This window comes from Protopterus annectens, chromosome 1.part0 (assembly GCF_019279795.1).
Source record: "Protopterus annectens isolate FY-2018-M chromosome 1.part0, PAN1.0, whole genome shotgun sequence".
NCBI lineage: Eukaryota > Metazoa > Chordata > Ceratodontiformes > Protopteridae > Protopterus > Protopterus annectens.
The window spans coordinates 125,651,172-125,674,010 of NC_056725.1; the positions used below are offsets into that span (position 1 = coordinate 125,651,172).

The 22,839-nt window shown below is 38.2% G+C and overlaps 1 protein-coding gene across 1 annotated transcript in view; it reads right to left on the reverse strand.

The window, feature by feature from the left end:
- Nucleotides 1-22,839, reverse strand: part of LOC122793396 (nesprin-1-like) — an 876,647-nt gene that overhangs the window by 501,574 nt on the left and 352,234 nt on the right. The window contains exons 17-18 of the mRNA XM_044061803.1: nt 15,737-15,889; nt 11,670-11,813 (exon numbers count right to left, since the gene is read on the reverse strand). Of these exons, the coding sequence (XP_043917738.1) occupies nt 11,670-11,813; nt 15,737-15,889 (297 nt within the window). The remainder of the gene's footprint in view (nt 1-11,669; nt 11,814-15,736; nt 15,890-22,839) is intronic.

Sequence of the window (22,839 nt, forward strand, 5' to 3'; positions counted from 1 at the left end):
ATTACTCCGATTAACTGTACAGGCTAAAAAAAATTAAGGATGGTTGAAAAAAGGAGTTGACATCTTGAAAATCTAGGAAATTATTGCATGGATTAATTACCCTGCTTTTGTTTTTTTGTTTTTTTTTTTTGTACTTTGACTAAATGCTTTTGTTACACAGATTTTGCACAGTGGAAGCTTTAGCAAAAGGACAAAAATAAATTAATTCAAATATCCCACCAGAAATGGACTGGCAGACAAACTTGTGATGTGCAAAAGAGGGGGTAGATGATCCTGTAGAGCAAAGAACTAAACAGGAAGAAAGCAAAATCACATGGATTAATGTAGACAAGATAAGTGAGACAGACAAGATCCTTGGCATACCAGATAACACAAGTGGAGGAAAGAACAACACAAAAACAGGGGAAATATGAGAGGAGTGCATTAAAAGACACAGGAAAAAGAAAAAAGAAAAAAACAAGAAGCTTGTCAAAGCAGAAATATGGCAAAAGATGACAGTCTAATATTGGTTGCAGCAAAAGCAGGCACAGAGCTATAGGAATCAGAAGAAAAACAAACCTTCAAAGAGGAGACACTGCATCTGAATCCTCAGGGAATTCAGCCATCCAGTGCTGGACACATGAGGGCATGAGCCGGCTGGACTGGTCAAAGGAGGATGGAAGAAAAGTAAGCCGAAACAGTTGTAGGAAAATTGGATTAGAGAAGGAGGCCAAGAGGAAGGAGGCCATCAGTAACTAGACAGCCTGGTTATCAGGGAGAGATGAGGGAAGAAATGAAAGGCAGTGCAAGAGAAAAAACAGTAGATGTACACAGTAAACTCATAGGTGCATAGATTAGCATTAGGCTAACTGCCGTTGTGAGCCATTTTAAATCTAGCCAATTAACCCATGTGAGTATCAAACTCTGCACCTTGAGTCTGTAAGGCACTTATCTGAACCATTGATGCCAACCTCCCCCTGGTGCCTCCATCACATGCTGATATTAGGTCAGGACTGCATGTCAAAACAGAACAGTACTGGTAACTGGAAGGGTTACAAAGAGGCAGATTGCTGTTACATGGTCTTTTCTATGATATAGCACTTTTTGTAATATTTGTATTTTCATAAAAAAGTAAGATTTCTGTTTGATTTAGTGGGCAAATGTGCTGTGGTATACCTGAATGAAAAATAGGGTGAGCAGATAAAGAAATAATTATGGAAACACCAGTCTTAAGTTTGACTCCAATGTATTATAGTGTGAAATGGAATGCATAAAACTGTCACAAAAGTAGGATCAAATGCAAACGAAACAAGTATCAACTATGGGAAAAGTTAGAGATAAACAGAAACAAACAACATATAGGAGGCAATCAAGAAGAAGTGAAAGCAAAAAGGAAAGGGGCAAAACAGAACTGGGAAAAAAGGCAACATGAATGATCCAAGTCCAGATATGCTCACATTGCCATCTGTGGAGGGAAGAGGGGGAGCATGGGCAAAGAAAATAAGGCCCAGCTTAGCAGGAAACCCAGAAATAAGGGGGGAGGAGGGGGCACAAGAGCAAAGAGAACATAAAGGAATGAATATAGACTGACTGTGGTAATCTGGAACATGGGGTAGGGGGTTTCTCACCCAATCAAAAGGAAAAGGTACACAGCAGATAAGCACAATGCAAAAGGATATGGTACTGCTGCAGCAGGCTAAATTAAAGCTAAAAAAGAGAGGGAAGATAAGATCACAGCACCCCAATGGAGAAACTGCAGCCTTATTTTTAATGACAAAGAACAGGCATTGGGACAATTTCCTTATGGATGCATTGTGTTTAGTGACAAAGAACAGGCATGGGGACAATTTACTTATGGATGCACTGTATTTAGTGACAAAGAACAGGCATGGGGACAATTTACTCACAGATCCATTGTGTTTAGTGACAAAGAACAGGCATGGGGACAATTTACTCACAGATCCATTGTGTTTAGTGACAAAGAACAGGCATGGGGACAATTTACTCACAGATCCATTGTGTTTAGTGACAAAGAACAGGCATGGGGACAATTTCCTTATGGATGCATTGTGTTTAGTGACAAAGAACAGGACAATTTACTCATGGATGGCTAATGTTTAATCAGGTGGAACAGGCAGGGGGACGATTTACTCACAGATGACTAAAATTTAATGAGGTAGAACAGGCTAGGGGACAATTTACTCATGGATGACTAATGTTTAATCAGATGGAGCAGGCATGGGGCCAATTTAGTGGAAGTGTTGCAGCTCAGATTCTTTAAGCTTTAATTTATTTAAATATAGGGAAGGAGCAGAAAAGTGAGTACCTATACAGTAAAATAAAGAACAAAAAATATTTGCAGAAGCATAGATGACAATCTAGACTAGATCATGGGTAAGTTAGCCAGCCTATATGTTGAGAGGGACATGCTACCAGAAAGTGTCCAGGCAGTAACACTAGGAATAGATGAGGATAGAGAGACAATCAATGAAAATCTTACCACAAGTGCATGATTAGCTGCATGTGTGTAAAAAGCCATGCCTGTTTCAGCTAAAAAACAAATTGAAGTACAGATAAGATGGCCTACACAACCATTTATGGATTTATAGATTTACAGGATCTACAAGGCTAATCAGTCGTATGACCACTTTCACCTTGCCACGTATCCATCCTCAGGCTTTACCCCCTCTGTCACTGAAGATGATACCAGTTAGTCATAGTATGATTTTTAGGGTTCCCTGCAACTGTCCATATTCTGTTTTATTGAGGAATGGCTATTCATCTTACCACACAGGGATCAGCTTCTTGATAATTCTGTTAGGTTCCTAGAATTAATAAACTCAAATGCTATGAAACAACTGGTCACCACTTCCACAAGAGGGGAAAACATATTGGATCTGGTCATCACCAACATGGGGTCTCTATGTTCCACACCAGAGGTATACCCTTCATTGGTAAGATCAGACCATAAACAAATCTCACTGGACATCCATATTCCGTCCCCACCCCTAGCCAAGGAAACCACAGTGAAGAACTTCTCAAAAGCAAACTTCACACTTCTCAAAACAGAGATGGAATCCTTCAAAGCCCCCGGGCCAGTGGAAAATACGGCCCAAAATGCAGAATCCTTTACAAAAGCATTCTATGGACACCTACAGGAATGCATGGAGCATGCTATCCCAAATAAAACCAAGACTCACTCCTCCAAAGGCAGGAGACCTGTCTGGTGGACCCCGGCCATAAATAAGCTATACAACAGAAGGAGAAAGCTACTACTACATGACAAAGCAAAACCTCAAAAAGGGAAGGCGTCACTGATCAGTACTAGCAAGAAACTACGATCCCTCATAAAATCATCTAAGGCCAGCTTCGAAAGAAAAATTGCACAAGACACTAAAGATAATCACAAAGCCTTCTTTAGTTATGTCAGAAACCTGGGAGGCAACTCCCAGATATGCTCTGAGTTAGTGCAAAATGAAAAAAAATACACTGAACCCACAGACATTGCCAACATCCTGGCAGAAAGGTTCAGTGCAAACTTCTCTCCCCCTTCCCCCCAAAAGAGCAAATGTCTATCCTAACAGGGTGTAGCCTTCCTGAGATCACAGATGCACAGGTGAGAGCTGCCCTCTCCAAAGCAAAAAAACACAGCATCAATGGGACCAGACGGTGTCCCGGGTTGCATCTTACACGAGCTCCAAGAAGAACTAAACCCTCATATAAAGTCACTGTTCAATCTCAGCCTTACTACAGGATATGTACCCAAGGAATGGCATACAGCAACAGTGGTCCTACTCCACAAAGGTGGTGCCACAACAGACCCCAGAAACTATTGCCCTATAAGCCTGACTAGCCTGGTCTGCAAAGCTATGGAGCGTATCATCATGGGAATCATAAACAAAGACATTGGGAACCTCCAGACACTGGATCCTACCCAATTCGGCTTCGTTAAGGGCAGATCTTGCCTCTTGAACCTGGTCGACTTCTTTGAAACAGTTACCAAAGCCATAGATGAAGGGAAGGTAGTCCACACAGCCTACCTGGACCTCACAAAAGCCTTTGACACAATACCCCACCCGGGCATCATAAATAAGCTCACCAGCTTAAATATCAACCCCTATATCACAAGATGGGTTGCAAACTGGCTCAGGGATAGAACCCACATGGTCAGAATAGCAGGTGCCATGTCAGACTCTAAACCAGTTACAAGTGGTGTCCCACAAGGCTCAGTCCTGGGACCTCTCTTGTTCGGTATATATTTCTCCGAGGTACAGGCTAACACGGGTGGACTATGGCTGACCAGGTTCGCAGATGACTGCAAACTGGGTGCTGAAATCGACTCTCCGGCTGACACAAGCATCCTCCAAAAGGGTCTCACAGAAATGGATAACTGGTGCCAGAGCCATGGCCTAAAGCTAAATGCCAAAAAGTGCATAGTCATCCTGTTTGGGAAAAACAAATTGCCCACAAATTACCACATAGGTGGTAATCCATTAAGTACGGAAGAAGTAATTAGGGACTTGGGGACCCAAGTAGATAGCAATCTCTCCTTTGACAATCATGTTGCCAAAGTGGTTAGAAAAACCTTCTATATAGCCCACCTTATCATGAAAGGGTTTACATCTAGATCATGAGAGGTCATTGTGTCCCTCTACTCATCTCTTATCAGGCCCATAATTGAGTGCAATGCCCCATTTGGGATGTATCTTACCTGACGCCTTCAGCAACTGGAAAGACCCCAAAAATATCTCACCAAGAGGATCAAGGGGCTCAGACAGATGCCCTATGCAGTTCGGCTAAAGAAACTCCAGCTCTACTCAGTTGCATACCGCCTACTCAGAGGCGATCTGTGTCTGACATATAAAGCCATGTCCAACCCAGAATTAATGGACATGCTTCACCTCAGGAAATCCAAATCCCTTAGAGCTACATGCTCCAGGGACTTGAACCTCAGCACAGAAATAAATAGGACATGCTGGAGGGACAGATTCATATCCCAGAGGCTCCCCTCACTCTGGAACAAAATCCCAATCCATGTTAGGCAGAGCCCCTCACTGACCCTCTTCAAGAGAAATCTTGAGGAGTGGATGGGAGATCGTAAGTTTACTCCTGGGATCTCTTATGTGTCCCTGCTTGACAGAGGTACAGTAAACTAACCTTAAAATGGCTACCTTCTGTGACCTACTATACAGAGGCACAGTCAACTAATCTAAAAGGGTGGCAAAAGCCAAACACACTCTGGTTAGGCTTATAAATGCCCTAGGGCAGATAACCTAGTATCAACCTATGAACGTATGAACCTATGTGCTATGGCATTTTTTTGTAGATGTGTTTACTGAGTAAGTCTTATGGAAGGGAGTGACGTATACAGATTTTTGGAGCACTAGCTCTGACTTATACTGGACTATCTACCATGTTTGGACCTCCAAACAGGAAGAGCTAACAGAATGGGCAAAAGCAGCTGACACAAATAAACCCAAACTCTTATTAGTCAAGTTCTGTCCAGGTACGGCACACCAGTAGTTTCCTCTAAATGAAAGGAAATGGAAGAGCTTGTGGATAGGTGGCAAGTGGGTTAAGGTGGTGCAAGTCTACACATCTGCCATGTATGAATGCATGTATGGAAGGACCATTTTAATACTCTGCTTTGCAATATGATAGGCATAGCAGTCAGAACCAAGAGCTGCCCAACTAGGGTTATCAGGGGACAGCTGCAGAAAGAGAAGGAGGATCAGAGCTACAGACTGAAAGCCAACGTGTATATGCTTTAAATGCTGGACAAATCGCCAGTACTTAGTGCAAGACCCAGGCAACAAGCTGGTGAGCAAAGAAATTATATGGTATACATCACCATTACAATACCCAACAGCCCATAGGAATGGATAAGCCCTGAAAGAGGAATCCAGTGTAAAAAAAGGCTTGAAAACAAAATAATGAATGAAGATCTGTAGGCAAGTTCAAATAGTCATGGTTCAGACAACAGTCAAATATTACTTGGTGGATAAGGAAGCTGACCCAGGATCCAAAAGGTGAATGGTCTAAACCAGGGCACCCATGGTGAACAAGAATAAGGGGGTGACTGAATGCTTAGCTGTTAGAAAATGATCATCGTCTCTAATACCGGTTTTCTGTTCTGTTGTGGTCTCCTTTAAGCTTGTACTCATAATTGTGAAGAATGAAAACTGGTGGCCATCAGCATGGGGCAGTTCAGATTAGGGATGCTGCTGAACATCTGCCCGTTACTGTGTGCACCACCAGCAGAGGTGTGGTGCCTAACAGGGACTCATGCAACTGGAGTAGGATGCTAGATTACAAGAACTATGTGCATTCTGTTTTATAGTAACTGTTCTGTAGTGAGGCCTAGAGTTTCTGAATGAAGATTTCTACAGACACCTGAATAATTAGGCTGCCAAAGGTACCAAGGAGCAGGCTCTTTTTTTTATTTATGCTGGATATACCGGAGACGGCATTGATTTTTACAAAGACATTACAGGCTTTGTGGATGGTGAGTTGCTTATTGTAAATTATATATATTTATGATTTCTACATATATTCTTCTTTTTTTCATTTACTAGTATATAAAGTTAGTAAGGTAGTTCTGTCAAGAATGAAAGTAATATGTCCAGCTGGTTAACTAGTCAGCTAATGCTGACACTACTTCTAGTACTCTAAAGTGAGTGGTGGTCGTGTAGACTGGAAACCCTGATGTTCAGAACAGCTAACTGCCTTGGCTCTACATACTAAAGTTTCTGAATTACTTTGCCATGTTGTCTTCTGCCATTTGTATACTCAGTGGTTCTGATTAGCATGTTAACAGTCCTCTGAAATACCATTATGCAGCCATACATACAAACTACACTATTTTTTCAGTAGCATTGTCATGCAACTTGTATCTCTGAATCTCCCCATCCCTGAGCATCATTGCTGACTATGCTATTTTGCAAAATGTAATGTGATCATTATTTCAAAATAGCCCCGTTGATTCTAGTGGGTCTAAATAAAGAAGCATCAGGGAGATGTCTTTTTGTAATATCTTTTAAATAATTAATTATTGAGTAATCAATATGATTTTATACACATATATATATATATATAAATATATATATATATATATATATATATATATATATATATATGTATATATATAAATATATATGTGTGTGTGTGTGTGTGTGTGTGTGTGTGTGGGTTTACTATTGTTTGTGCGAACGACATTCTGTCGGCTGCAATGTGCCAAAAATAGAATGTGGAATGCACAAGCACTTTTGCACCAGATAGTCGACTCCACTTATGCGAATGCACAACTGCATTCGCATAAGTGGAAATCGGCTATCTGCATGGAGATCGTGGTACAGTGGGGAGTGGAAATTCATCCACATCCTCACTGTAGTACGATCTCGGAGTTAGAATATATACGTAGGGGAGGTGTGGGGGGTGCAGGTGGGCTTGCCCCCCTGCAAAAACGTGATAGCTGTATAGGAGTTTGATTTACATCAGCTCCTATATGACTATCACATGGTGGTTTCGACAACAATGTCGAGTCAAAAGCGTCGAGCATTTGGTTCGACATTGTGAAAGGTATTTTTTTTTACTTTCGGTATTGCCATTCGTTTATTTGAACGGAAAATGTTTTTCCGTTTGAATAAACAATAGTAAACTGTGTGTGTGCCATTTCTTATGGTTCAGTTAGCCTTAAAACAGGTAGTGAACTTGGGGTGTGTGGTCCACAATAACCTTTGCGTTGCTTGTTGCTAGTGTCTGAATTTTCAGTTTTCTGCTTTGTCATACAAATTTCTTTTGTGTTTGCTCATACTGACAAACAAGTCTGGAATAAAAGGATTCATTTTAATGAAAAATGGCCTTACAGAATTTGTAGCAAACTCAGATATGAATTGAACAAACACTGCCAATTCAAATTCCTTTCACATTTCATAATGTTTCATTCATAATCATAATTCATAAAATTTGCAATTCATTTCTACATGCACTGGTAGGCATTTTGATTTTCACTTTGACTTAGAACAATATGCATAAACAAAGTGTTCACTAATACAGATAAAATAAATGAAGTACTACTCTGAGCTACAATACTGTTTAGAAGTAGAGGCTTTAACAACATAATGGACCTTATAAACAAGGGTATTGGCAACCTCCACATGCTTGACCCCACACAGTTTGGTTTTGTCAGAGGGAGATCATGCCTGTTAAACTTGGTTGACTTGTTTGAAATAGACACCAAAGCCATGGATGAGGGGAAAACATTGCACACCACCTACCTTGACCTACCCAAAGCCTTTGACACTATTCTCCACTCGGGCATAATTGATAAACTCTCCCAGCTAGGCATCAACCTGTATGTTACCAGATGGGTAGCTAACTGGCTCACTGATAGAATCCACTCAGTTAAAGTAGGGGAAGCCACTTCTAGTGCAGACCCGTAATGAGCGGTGTAACCCAAGGATAGGTCTAGGGGATTCTGCTGTTTGGGATATACTTTTCTGAGGTGCAAGCTAAAACCAGTGGTCTGTGGCTGACCAAGTTTACAGATGACTGAAAGCTGGCCGCTGTCTTAAATTCCCCTAGTGATGTGAACACCCTCCAAGTGGGCCTCACCCAAACTAATGACTGGTGCCAGAAGCATGGTCTCAAACTGAATGCTAAGAAACACATCATTATCCCTTTTGGGGAAAATGTCATCCCCTCTAATTATCACATTAATAACAATGTAATAAGTATGCAATTAATCGTGAGGGACTTGGGCACCCAGGTTGATAGCAACCTGACTTTTGACCACCACATTGCCTCCATTGTACAGAAGGCTTTCTACATGTTCCACCTCATAAATAAGGGTATTTCATCCAGGAACAAGGAGGTCATAACAAGCAGACCCATTATCGAGTACAATGCCCCCTTAAGCATGTACCTTGCCAAGCACATGCAGCAGTTGGAGAGACTACAGAGGTTCCTGACCAGGAAAAGCCACGGTCTGAAACACCTATCCTATATAGATAGGCTAAAAGCCCTGTCCCACTACTCAGTCTCATACAGACTGCTCAGAGATGACCTGTTTCTGGCATACAACGTCATGTCAGACCCAGACAAACTCCATTTGTGCAACCTGCTCACAAGGCCTTAACCTGGTCTGTGACATTAATAGAACTTGTTGGCAGGATAGATTTGTATCCCAAAGACTCCCCCATCTGTGGAATAGACTACCTCTCATTGTCAAGCAGAGTACCTTTCTAGCCCTCTTTAAAAGGAACCTGGATGACTGGATGGAAAACAGAAAATATACCCCTGGGATCCCATCTGTGTCCTTGCTGGACAGGAGAAACAGGTGCTGACTTTGAGGGGTGAAATTCTTAGCTAGGCTTATAAGGGTTTCAAGACCAATAGCCTAGTATTATCCTATAAACCTATGAGCCTATGAACATTAAAATGGATTATTTATATAACTTTCATTTCCTAATATCTGTTTGAAATATAGATAAATAGACAGACAGACAGACAGTTAGGGAGATAGATAAAGCCCTTGTGGAACAGCTACTTTAGCAGGGGACCAAACTGCAATTCCATAAACAGACTAAAAGACTGATAAGATTTAGTGCTTTCAGTTATAACACAGAATTTGAGAATGCTGAAATCTGGTTAGTTATTTCACCGATTATATGTGATAAAATCTCCATGCAATACTATGGAAGTGGAAAATCCCAGCTCAGAGCCATCATAAATCTGAGGAAAGCAATAATCACTCTATAGCTTATTGAGAGAATAGATATCCTTACATTTGTTAATGCATATCAGAAGTTGCATGTTATGTAGTACACTGCCGTCTAGAAGGCAAACAGAGTAAAGACTTCAGGGAGACAGGAAGCAAATCAACAGTGTGATGTTTAACATGCTTCCAGATGAGCAAACAAATATTACAGGTTGTCAAAAGTGAAGAAATATATTTGAAAAAGTAATAAAATATATTCATGGAAGTGAAAAATTATTTTTGTTTTGAGAATTTATGTCTTTATAGGTAAAATTTTCATGGCCCTATAATGCTTGTAGAAAGCATTTGTGCCTACTCCTCTCCTAATATCCGACAGATGCTGATATATCCTTTCTTTTAATTTTCTACTAATTTTACAATACAGAAGGCTGGACATTCCCCACATAGTGCTATATCTACTAAGTGTTCACTATCGCGGTTAGCATATTGATGCAGACTAAATTCTTCATTTAAAAGGGGATGATTAAAATTTCCACTTCTAGGGTGTTCTCATAGATTAAGTTTGCAGTGTTAATTGTCTTTAAACAAACATTAGAGAGGGGGTGTCACTGTTTCTTTAAAGGAGAGGAAAGAGTAAATATGGATTTCCTTTTTAGGGCTGACCACACCCCCGGTTTAAATGAAGATTTGTCAATTAAATCTGTTTTGAAATGCAAACATTTTAGTTGAAATTGTTGGATGTTTATTGGATATTTTATAATATGTAACTGTGACCATTTTTTTAATGAGTATTGTATGTGAAAGAGGCCTTTTTATGCCTGATGAAGCACTGGTATGGTGTGAAAGCTTGCACTTTGTTTTTTATTAAACTATGAGAATTTAACTCTGCCATTGTTTTTTTTTTTTGTTTTTTTGTACAATTGCTATACGTTTTGACTTGGTTCCTGCTTGAGCTTCCTTTATTTGCTATGGTTGTATTAAGCAGTAACATTGTCCCTTATACTCCTACTGATGTTTTGAAGTTTTCAGTTCAATGTAACAGCTCTCCTAGTCATTTGTAACTGATGGTCCTAACTTCAATGAGATGGAAAGGGATGCAAAATGTATTTATTTTCATTTTTAAACTGACCTCAAATTATGTGTATTTATAAGGCTAAAACAGCACTTCTCTAACCAAAAATGTGAATACATACCAGTTTTGTTTATGTAGTGTTGCACTTTAACCAACTCAAAACATTTTCTTCACATAAAGCTTTTAAAGCTGACACTTGTGAAATGAACTTCACTATGAATATGTGCACATTTAAACTATCTCAGCAAGATGCTAAGAAGTGAATAAATTGGAATACTTGGCCTGGGTCACACAAGCTGGTTAATTTCTGAAACTGTGTGTGATCGGAACAGGTTAAAAGAATGGTGGTACCTTTATGATCTACAGTACAGAAAAACAGGAGTGAAGAAAATGAAAAGTACTGAGCAGCTTCTGGAAACCAAGTTACATCTCAGTGATATTATATGCAGAAAAATAACTGGGCTCAAGTTAACTACATTAAGGATGGAGTGTTCCATTAACTTGCTGAATCAGGCATCTTGGTTCTATTACCAATATAAAGAAGAGAAATGATCTATGTACTGTTTTATTAGAAGTTCATGAACTCCTCCCCTGCACTTTATTGCTCATCCCCTTTACTGATAATCTCAGATCTCAGTGGTGTAGCGGTAACATTGTTCCTCACAGCAAGTGGTTCTCTGGTTCGATGCTCAGCTAGCTGCCGTCTATGAGGAGTCTGCATGTCCTCCCTGTGTTCGTATGGATTACCTCCGGGTGCTCCGGTTTCCTCGCACATTACAAAGACATAGGTCTGGAGAGATTCTTCCTGGGCCTCTGCTGAAAATTAGCTCCATTCCAAGTCGGACTTTCCTGGTAAACAAATGTTACATAAAGGGCTGTTAGTGTAAAACAAAATATTACCTTGCTTAGCTGTTCCTTAATGCCAGTCATTGCTGCAAGCATCTGATTGGCTTCCTCCTGTGGCATATCTTTGGTTAGAGTTTGCGCTGTCCTAGTAATGAATCTGAACCTTGCTTCCATTGCTGGACACCTCTGTTTAATATCCTGCATCATATAAAAAACAGTGATTAAACACATACTATGCCAATGTAAAATTATTTCCACTTGTAGTACAACATAACTATTAAACATTTTCTCATGGATTACAATCACCACCATACCTAATACATCTATTTCTCATACAGTACCAAATAATGTATGTCATTCAGTTTGCATCTGTGCCAAACTACCCAAGAGGTATTGGATTTAATCAGTAGTAGGACCCCTCTGTTAATCTCTTCTGTTCTTCAAAGGGGCACTTCCAGTCTGTGCTTTTGTTCATGCTTAGGTAATTTCCAGAGGCAGTCTTATGTTCAGTCATGGTACCTTTAGGTGACTGCTCTTTGACTGCATTTTCTTCACTGATTTACAATGAGACCTAACATTATTTTCGGTGGTCTTGCTGAATGTACAAAACCACTATGTATTGTTGCAAAGAGTTTTCTCCACAGTACTGTCACCATGGAGTTGGTATATTTAAATAAAAGTATATGGGGTACAGTTTGGGGGGTTTGAAATTAACTTTAAAATTAATTAAAAGCAATTCGACTGAATACAAGATTAGCTTTATGGATGGTCTTTCATGAGGCATACTGCAAGATTTTCAAATTGCACTCTTTGTTGTAGCAATACAAATAGATATAGTACAACTCTGCAAAATGGGTGTGTTTAATACATTTTAAGTGACATTACTAATTTAAACTCACTTCAGATATGCAACAATATGTTTATTTTTCTGTACTGGGGTCCCCACACTCCAACACTCAATTATTCTGAGGAAAACGCATCTCTCACATGCACCACTGAGGTTGCTTACTTCACCTTTACAAAACAGTACATATTTCCAGATATATTCTTATCTCTCCACATATGCATATTATAGTAAAACTAAACAACTCAAAATGCGTAACATTTTTCAGTGACTATTATGAAATACTATTCGTAAAATGCCACTGATATTCTTAAGTATCTCCACACCATGTCTTGCGAAACTGTTGTTTCACTTCTGGCACTCACCTTGTAGTACGAACCGCAATACAGACGTATTTGTTTCAGTGGAAGGAGGCAAATTGGCCTGTCATATCCATACAAAGTGTATCTAGCTTCATAGAGCTACTGCTCCCCCCTTCTCTTACGGCATCAGTTTTACCCACACATTCATATTTATGAATCCCTTAGTCCTCATGCCCCACAATGCATTTCAGTAGCCCTGAGTGCAAGGCCCTACTATTTTTCCATGAATTTATGACTTCGCATTTATAAACAAAATATATCCTTCTTTGGTACTCACCCATTTCCTCCTGTTCCCAGTCCTTCTTTTACAGACTCACTACCCATTATTCCCATCTATGGACTGAGAATCCTTACTCTATCACCTGCTTGTTCCATCAGGCTCTACATGTAAGGTGGCCCAGCTTAATCTTGTAGTCAAAATCTCCTAACCCATCCCATCTCTGTGACGTAGAGGGATGAAGCCTTGACTGTGACCTGGATTATCCGAATTTGATTATCAGCTCAAGTACTCAGGGTCTGGGTGGTTGGGTGGTTAAATCAGGATTTTGTTGGCACTCCCACACATTGGAAAGGAGGCAGGGACTTCTGTCTGTGTTCTAGCATACCTATGGTTATGGAGACAGTGTCATAATCACTTTTCAGAATCACACTAATAGTCTGGTTTACAAGTGGGGTTGCAGATAACTGAAGCTGCTTGTGGCAATGTGCATAATTTCAGTAAGTCAATAGCTTCACCCAGTTAGGGCATACAAAATCCCCTAGCATACAGGACAGCACATGATACTACAGCGTCTCCAGTGCAATCTACCTCCCTTTCCAAAACTATTGAGGGAGCATTCTCTGTCCCATGGGATAATACTCAGGACAGCAAGGCAAAAAGGAACAAAGAGGCAGACCTATAGTAGCTGATGATCACCTGGAGAGTAAGCCAATGGGGTCAAAAAATAAATAAATAAATAAATTTATAAAATAATAATCTCCCAACCCTATGATCAGTTTTATTATCCTGATTTGTATCCCCTCCACCTTACATTTTTCCTCAGGAACACTATTTAGAACTGCATGCAGTTACTTGGGTATGGTATTAACAAAGATCTATATAAAATATTACTACTTCCAGTTCTGGATTCTACTACATTGCCTATGTATTTGACAATCTTGTATGCTTTGAAAGCAGTATTCACTCTTACAGACTGAGTGGATTGTCTTTGAACTGATGTAAACTACCAGTTTTTTTTTTCTCTTTAACTTGTATGCATTTAAGTTTATATGTAATCTTACAAGTATGACTCAGGTGAAATCCCTAAGCAAATTACAGAGCACATTCCAGTAAAATATATGCTGTTACAGAGAGGATACTGAATATACAAGCAGCCAATCATGAAGGTATTTAGCTGACGTAGAATAAAACAGTAAAAAAAGGTCTGTTACAATTCCACATTAAGCAGCCTTTGCCTAGTATTCACAGAATAATTGGAAAGAGAAGAACCACTGTAAGGCAAGAGAAAGAAGTTAAAAGACAACAGACATATATTGCAGTGATGATCTGCTGTTCTTGTATTTCAATCAGCATTGCCTACCTTATTTGTACAATACAGTGTAAACCTTGGCTCTAGATGATTGTCACTGCTGAAGTGACACCCCAGCCCCATGTGCAAAAATGGGAAAAAGGGTTGAGGATGGGATCCACTTGTGCATATTTTGTGGTAAAAAGATTTAAAAACTAGTGTATACATTATATATTTGTCTCTGGCTGCATTCTTCTCAATTGCCACACTTTATGAGGTGTGTCATGAATTTTGGTGTTAAAAAATCTCTTAGTAATGTAGTGAGAAGTTAATTCTATATATTCTCCAGAGACATTTTAAAGCATACATTTATGATTACTAGTGGTGACCTGTAATGCACAAACAATATAAACACTGCTGCACTATATTTCTACTTTTACTTTCAAGTCTAATCTCGTCCACTTATCACATTGCATCACACATTCTGCTGAAGAAATAGTGAGATGTATATTTTGCTCTGTTTGTTAGGTATATGCATAGTGTTTTTCCACATTTCCATGGAAAGGAAAACAAATATATATTACAGTCAAGTCACAACAGGAGAAAAATATACCACTGTAAGAACTTGTACACCAACAGAACTTGGAAAATAATTGCATAGGGAGAAAACAGTAGTAAAAGTCATACTATGTGTGTAGTACAGTTAAAATGGTCACCCACGAAACAGAAGAGTACACAACAACACAAGAGTGCTTCACCTCTTCCAAGAACACAATAATAATATGATTAGTGCAGAACAAACGTGCGACAGAAGAAACCTGGTGGGAAGCAATGCAATAGCAGAGGCACAACAGAGCTGAAAATGCCTGCATAAGGAATGGGCAGAGTGCTGATGGGACAATATAAGCAAGACATGTAGGGACCGTGAGATCTATAGTGCAAGATGAAGACAACCGAATGAACTTGTAAATACTGGGTTTAAATTAGTGCTCAGTTTAGTACACAGCAAATTATGAAGGACAGTATTAGCTAATGCTACCAGTAAGGAAAAGGAATACTGTATTACCTAGGGAAGGGACTAGCTAATTTGCAGCTCTTTAAAAAAGGATGTAATATCACAAGAAAGAGGTATTATACATAAACATTTATAGGGCTTAATCTACATAATGAAATATGTCACTGTTCAATGAAACCATTCTGTTCTAAACTACGAGTCTGGCAGTGAATCTGGATGATTGCTGCTTTGCATAACTGCTTATCCAGAACACATTTAATTAAAACACATGAACTTTCTTAAGCTTGTGCAATGTACATGCAAACACACCATGCACACACACACACACACACACACACACACACACACACACACACACACACACACACAAAGTTTTGTGCTGTAAACTATACCTCAATATCTTGCACAATCATTTTGATGTTCAGAAAAGACACCTCTAAGGGAGCAGTTAGTTTCTCCACGGCTGTATCAGCAAAGGTCGTTAAGGCAGCAACACCATTTAAGTAATCCTTCTTCTTTTCATCCACTACATCCATTCGAGCATACTGAAATCAGAAAAGAACATCAGAAATGAACGTATCATAAAGTGCATGATGTAATATCACTTCTCTCATTCCTATGCTTTAGCTTACCTTTGCTTTCAATTTCACCTCACAGCATGTTGTACAATAACAAATGCAGATGGGAATGATCAACAGGTGTAGGATTAGACAAGTACAAATATAAATGTGTTTCAACACACATCTAACTCAGCTGGACAATACTGATAATTTATGTATAATTTCAAAGGTTAAGCAATGTACTGCAGAATTGTATCACACGTTACATGTAAAAAGTACCATTACAAAATGAGACACATCACAGAGGGAAGTACATATAGTTTGTTGATTACCAATGACTCATAAGCATAAGCATTCATCAAAACAGAGTTGTTCAGCAGTAACTTCTGGGGAACACTAGTTAAAGTGGTAACTGGTCAGAAAGAGGTAAAATGCTTTCTGGGATATTACCACTGGGCACTGTAGGACTGTAGTAATGAATCTCCTAATGCAAAATGCCAGTGCAGTACCGTTTCTCTCACTCTGCCTTCTGCACACATCTACTGTGTAGTGTGCCCGCAGGGACCTGTATTTGAATCCATGCAGGGTACCGTTCAGCTCTGTCCATGGCATTTACAAAGCTGCATTTGTGTTTTGACTGTACTGGTTCCTAGATAACAATACTTTAGTGTTTGCTTGCACGAGTGCAAGTTTCGGGACAGGATGACAGTGTAGACCCAAACTCTTTTAGCAATACTTTGTTGGTGGTGTTTAACAACTTCTGTTAGCTTTTGTGCTTCCCAGTATACATCAAAAAGGTACTTTTCAGTTTTGTCTTGGTGTTTAATTATTGAGTTGCCAGATCATAAATTATTACTGTGACTTTATTACGTGCTCCACAGTTACCTCTGATAGAATAAAGGGATAATACCCTGCCTACAGTCCAGATGACCTGAATTCAATTACCAACTCAGGGAACAGAAGCTGCAGGCAGAAAGGGGATGCCCATCCTTAGGCAGTAGAGACAAAGGCATCAGAATGGTAACACAACCCTTCAGAGGGTAGGGGGTGAAACATGCTATCTGTAGATGGGCATGCGGTGCAAAAAACTCTCATACAGTCGAAGCCTTTAGTAAGCAAGTGCATGGGGGCATGCAGGGGCACAGCGAAAAGTGTGGTGGGCCCTCCGACGATATGAGTCAAATAGCGCCCCTCTCCAACTCATACGGTGGCTGCAGTTAAAGGCGCTTACCCTCGTAGATTTGGTGATGGCCCTACCACAATGGAGTGAAAGGGCTCAAGTCCAGCTGGGAAGCTTGATGGTCAGCATGTGCTGGGGTAAAAAGGGCTTATTAAAAAATTTGTGTTTCCTGTTTTGAAATAATGGATTGGTGATTAGTTTGAAATCCTGCAAAGAACTAGAAAAAAATATACACACTTTAAAACAACCCATTGATTAAAGGCAAAAGCTGTTAAAGTCATCAGTGAAAATCCACTCAAAGGGAATCTGACAGTCGAAAAGTAACGAAAACGAAGATGAACAGGTCAGCACAGTTTGCAGTATTTTTACCCGATGACAAAAAATAACAGAGTAAAACAGTTTGAATGTGTCAAATTCACATCTAATTATATTTAATCTCTACATGTAACCTAGCATTAACAAAGTGAGCCAAAGATGGTTCATTATGCCTTTCTTTATTACTAAATGTTATCGGTATCCTTGAAGTATAGAGAGCTTTTAAATGATACACATTTTTTAATCATACTTCTATTTTAAATAATTTTATTGAACAATAAAATGGAATTACTAAGTCGGAAAGAGTTCTGTGTTCTGTAAGACAACTATAACAAGTGCAACATTTGTAAGCATATAATGCTAGTGTGATTAAGTCTGTAAATGTCAGAGAAGAAATTGACAGTAAAACCTTCCATCATTTTTTGTATTCAGTTGCCAAGAAGACAATATCACATTTTCCGTATATATATATATATATATATTTTTTTTTTTTTTGAACAAAAAATATCTTTGTTAAATTTTCATGTATGACATAAGCAATCTTGCATTTATATAAAGGAAAATAAATCATAATGACACAACCTCAGTTGTAAAGATTATACCTTATAAGCCATGCCAACACAAGTCTAGCTACAAACATTATGCATCACTTTTAATATATCCAGTCATCGTCAGTCAGCCATTAAACAGCTCATTCAAATCCTGTCTTTTTTTAAACCTTGTTCCTCATCTGCATGTAATGATCCCACACTTCCCATTTTTTGCCTGTGTGATTTGCTCCTACCCTTTTCCAAAGATCCCAGTTCCAGTTGTTTTATCTCTGTTACCATCTTCATTACTTCTAGTAAACTTAGTTTAGACTTTGATTTTCATTTTCTTGAAATTGCTTTTTTGTCAGCCATCATAATTAGCCTCAGCAAGGCCTTACTTAGGGTTGCCACCTTTCACTGTGGCTAAAACCGGAGTAAAGCCACGCCTTTCGCATCACCAGTAACCCCGCCCATCCCACCCCCTCTCTGGACCACATCCACGCCCATTTTGTGACGTCACCATGACATAACCTGGCGGGAACGCCCTCTTTTTCCATTCCTGTTGCCTGCTTTAGGCTGATTTACAATGCTTTTCTGTAAAAAGGCATAGTAAATCAGCCAATTTACAAACTCCAATAGTCTGTTTCCTTTTTGAAACAGAATACCGGAGTTTGTACAGTTTTCCAGACTACCGGAGAATCACTTTGATTTCCGGATAGTCCGGAAAAAAAAAGGAGGGGTGGCAACCCTAGCCTTACTATGTCTAGGCAATTCTGATTCTGTATCATAGCTCAAAAAATAATTTCCCATGTTAACTCAAATTTGTTCACCCAGCATCTCCAACAGTGCAGACTGCAGGGAATCTTTAAAGTCTGCCAACTTATTATAATCCCAGAAAATAAGTTCTCAGTTACCTCTTTCTTCCCCATCACACCTCCATGATTTGTTATCTACCTGAGAAAAAATTCTTTGAAGCCTGCTTGAGATACAAAAATACCCACGTAAACACTTCCAGGCAAATATCCTACATCTTCTAGATTTTGTAGCATATTTGGGAGACATACATATATCCCCCCATTGTTTCTTTGTGAATTGCTTATCCAATCTCTCTTCACAATTCTTCCTAACTTCCTCTGATTGGTTCTTATAGTTATCATACAATATTTTATATGGTCTAAGTATTCCTTTCTTCTGTTCTAGATTCTACCAAAAACTCTACAGATGCTGTTTTTTCATTTAGAACCCCCCCCTCCCCATTTCTTTCTCTTTGCCTAAACTCTAATAATCCTTAATATGGAAGGCAATCTCTACCCTTCAGTCCAAATAAGTTCTTGGCATCTTTCTTTTATTACCTTTCCCTCTCTACTTATTTGCTCCCAATATTATGGTTCATTTGCCAATTTTTTCTGATATATTCACCCCCTTGCCTATTGTCTATATCCCTAATTGCAGTCATCCCTATCGGCAGAATCTCCTTTCTCCATTCCCATATTGGCTTACTTCTTAGAACCCTTTCTTAATGTTCTCTAATTCTGATCTCAGAAACAGTAGGGGGTGTACCTAAGTTCATTTACAAGAATAAATTGAATCTGTACAGGATGTTATGTGGCCCCAATAGAGTTGATCCCATACCATCTAATGGTGATCAAGAAGCTAGGACTAGACCTTGTGGTAAGTGTAACTTTTATTACACTATAGACCAATCAACTAATTTTATACACCCTATCACACAACGTATGTTCAAATTCCACTGTAATGCTAACTGTGAAACCACACATGTAGTGTACCTGGCAATATGCCAACTATGCTCAGCTTTTTATGTGGGCAAGACAGACAGGCGATTAAGAGAGAGAATTAGAGAACATTATTATAATATTAGAATAGGATCTGATAAAAATGCATTATCTAAACATGTTAAGAATAGTACAAAACAACATAATTTCAGATTCATGGCTATGCAAGTTAATGTCCCCACTATTAGAAGAGGGCCTATACGTAACACTACTGAACAACATGAGAGTAAATGGATTATTCGCCTGAGAGCACATTTAGAACCAGGGCTTAACGATAGAATTCCTATCAAACCTATGCTTAAAGCTAGGAAGTTAAAAGTAAATAAAAATTAATAAAGGTAAAAAGAGTGCATCAATATAGTTAACAACAAATTGATATTAGTAATCATAGCACTATTTTAACCTATGTGCATGATTAAAATTTTATGCATTACTAGTATTTATTGTACTTGCCTCTAGCATTACTTATGTAGACACAGTTTTTTATTTATATGACATATACATATAATGTTAGATGTTAAAATTAGCAAATAGATTGTATGATGATATATTTTTTAGTAATTATGGACATCTGATTAACTGATGACACTGAAATTAATATGTACTTCATCAATTTATATTATAAGAAAAGTTACTATTTGCTAGTTAATTGATTATGACATACTTATATAGTTCTGCATCTAATATGTACTTAGTTTGCATACTTGATGGAATGCATTTATATAGAAATATATATTTTTAAGTGTCTATTTGATGGTTTGGTATACGTATGCATGTATATGATAATGTCCAAGTGTATTACATGCGCACTAGCTTCTAGTACAAATGTATGCCCATATGGAATTATGTATATTAACATATGTATATTAACATATAGCACACATGTACATGGTTGTATATGTATATAGTACGCATGTTTTATTTATATTTATATGCTTTATATACATTTTAGTTTGTATATTGTTGGATATATACCCATGTACCCAGTATTTTATATAGTATACATATATTTAAGTATTTATGCATTTTTGTTTTTGTTTTTGCGCCATATATACATTCATGTATTTTAGTGTTTACGCTTCAGTATGCATATATACACCTTAGACATATAATTATATAATTATTTTTATTATTATTATTATTATTATTATTTTTATACTATATATATTTTACTCATTCAAATGCATATTATATATTATGGAGAGCATTACATTTATATTTATCTTTATTCTTATGAATTACTCAGAATACTCAGTTATGTTTTTATTTTATTTCATTATATTAATATGGTCTCTCGTGCACATTTTTATGAGTTTTTATAATTAATTATTTTAGAATTGCTTTAGAATTACACTAAGTAGATATCATGATGTATCTTTAAAATATTGGAATTCATTGTAATTATAATAATTACAGGAAATTGATGGAAGTGATGTCATTAGTTGCAAGAGTATTTAAGATGTAGTTTTAATTGAATATGTAATGTTTAATGGCCTGATGAAGCCTTTGGGTGAAAGCGCTTGCCGTTCTGTTTAATAAATAATTTGCTGCATTATATCGTATTGAAGTTGGGTCGATCCTTCTACTTAAGAAGATAATAATTCTGAAACTATCGTCTGCTGAGAGTATTTAAGTGAGCAGTTTTGGCTGTTGTTATACCGAGAGGTTGGAATTATTGACCCAAAAGGACCGAAAGGTTATGCAGGGAAACCTGCCTTTTACTAAACCTGGTTTACACTGAATTTTATCCAAGCCGCTTTTTTTGTTTATTAATAGAAGCGCATATATTGAGAGGTTGGATTCACTGACTTATTTGAACTGTAAGATTCTGCAGGCGTACCTGCTTTGTATTGACTGCCATATAAGCTCGTTTTTGTTGCTCATTAATAACAGCGTATACACGAACTGATAGATTTCGCAGGTGTACCTGCTTTGTATTGATCGTTACACAAGTCTGACTCTTTTGCTTGTTAACAACAGTGTACGCTAAAAATTAGCTACTTTTTGGAATTTGAATAGTTTGGATTCCCTAAGGCATGAGCATTTATAGGTAGACTGTTTTTACTACCTTTTGCGTACACCATTTGATATCGCTTATTCACATGACTCCAGTGCATCGTTGTATAAGCGCTTAAAAACGTTATACTGCAAACGTTCATAAATTAGAGTTGAATGAAATCCTGCTATTACGCTATAATTGTTTTGTGTTTGGTGCTGACTTTGTTAAGTACCTTGAACTTACTGCCATTCAATTGGCTTTAACAGGATAATTTAAATGAATGACTTTTTTATGCCTACATATCTAAAGTAACCTATAGCTCAAACCAAGGCCTCTGAGTTTATAGGAAGGATTATTTCATCAGGTTATTACGACTACCTGCGATTTTTGCTGCCCTATCATCACATTTTATTCTACTTCTAGCTATCCAGGGTAAGCATTTCAAGTAGCCAAAATATTTTCAAATTAAAAGGAAGGTTCCCTGAGAGGTTCTTATCTGCCCAGAAGCTTAAGTATGAGCCAACTGCCAAAACTGAAGTTGTGGAGCAGATGAATGGAAAACTTCAATGACAAGAAAGTTCTGAATTTTGGCATCCATATGTCTTCTTGTATGCACTCAAAAGCATTTGTGAGTGGTCCAGTCCTTGGCACTATATGCCCCAAATAGCTTTATGTTACAGTAACAGGGATCTAATGATGTCAGACAGCAGCAGACCTGTCAAGTTACTTGCTTAAGAATTCTAAACAAGTACAAAAATAATGGGGGGAAAAGTAATAAAATCATGGGCAGTTTTTACATTTTGCTCTAATTCACTTAAAAAATTAATATAACAACAGGTTTTGCATCAACAAGCATTTTTCTGAACAAGAACTATATAACTCAATTGATTAGCATTAATGACGGACTGCAGGAACACTGCTAAGAATTTTGGGGGCCCCCAGCAAGTACTGAGTCGAAGTCCCTGGACATTTCCAATCTAAGTATCACCACTGTCTCTGCCATACCTCCTAAGTAACCTTTCAGCTCATGCTAGAAAGCTTTAAGTATAATATACAAAGGCTGAACTTTAGTTATAATGATCTTGCATTATAATAGGCAAGCTGGTCCATCCCAAAGA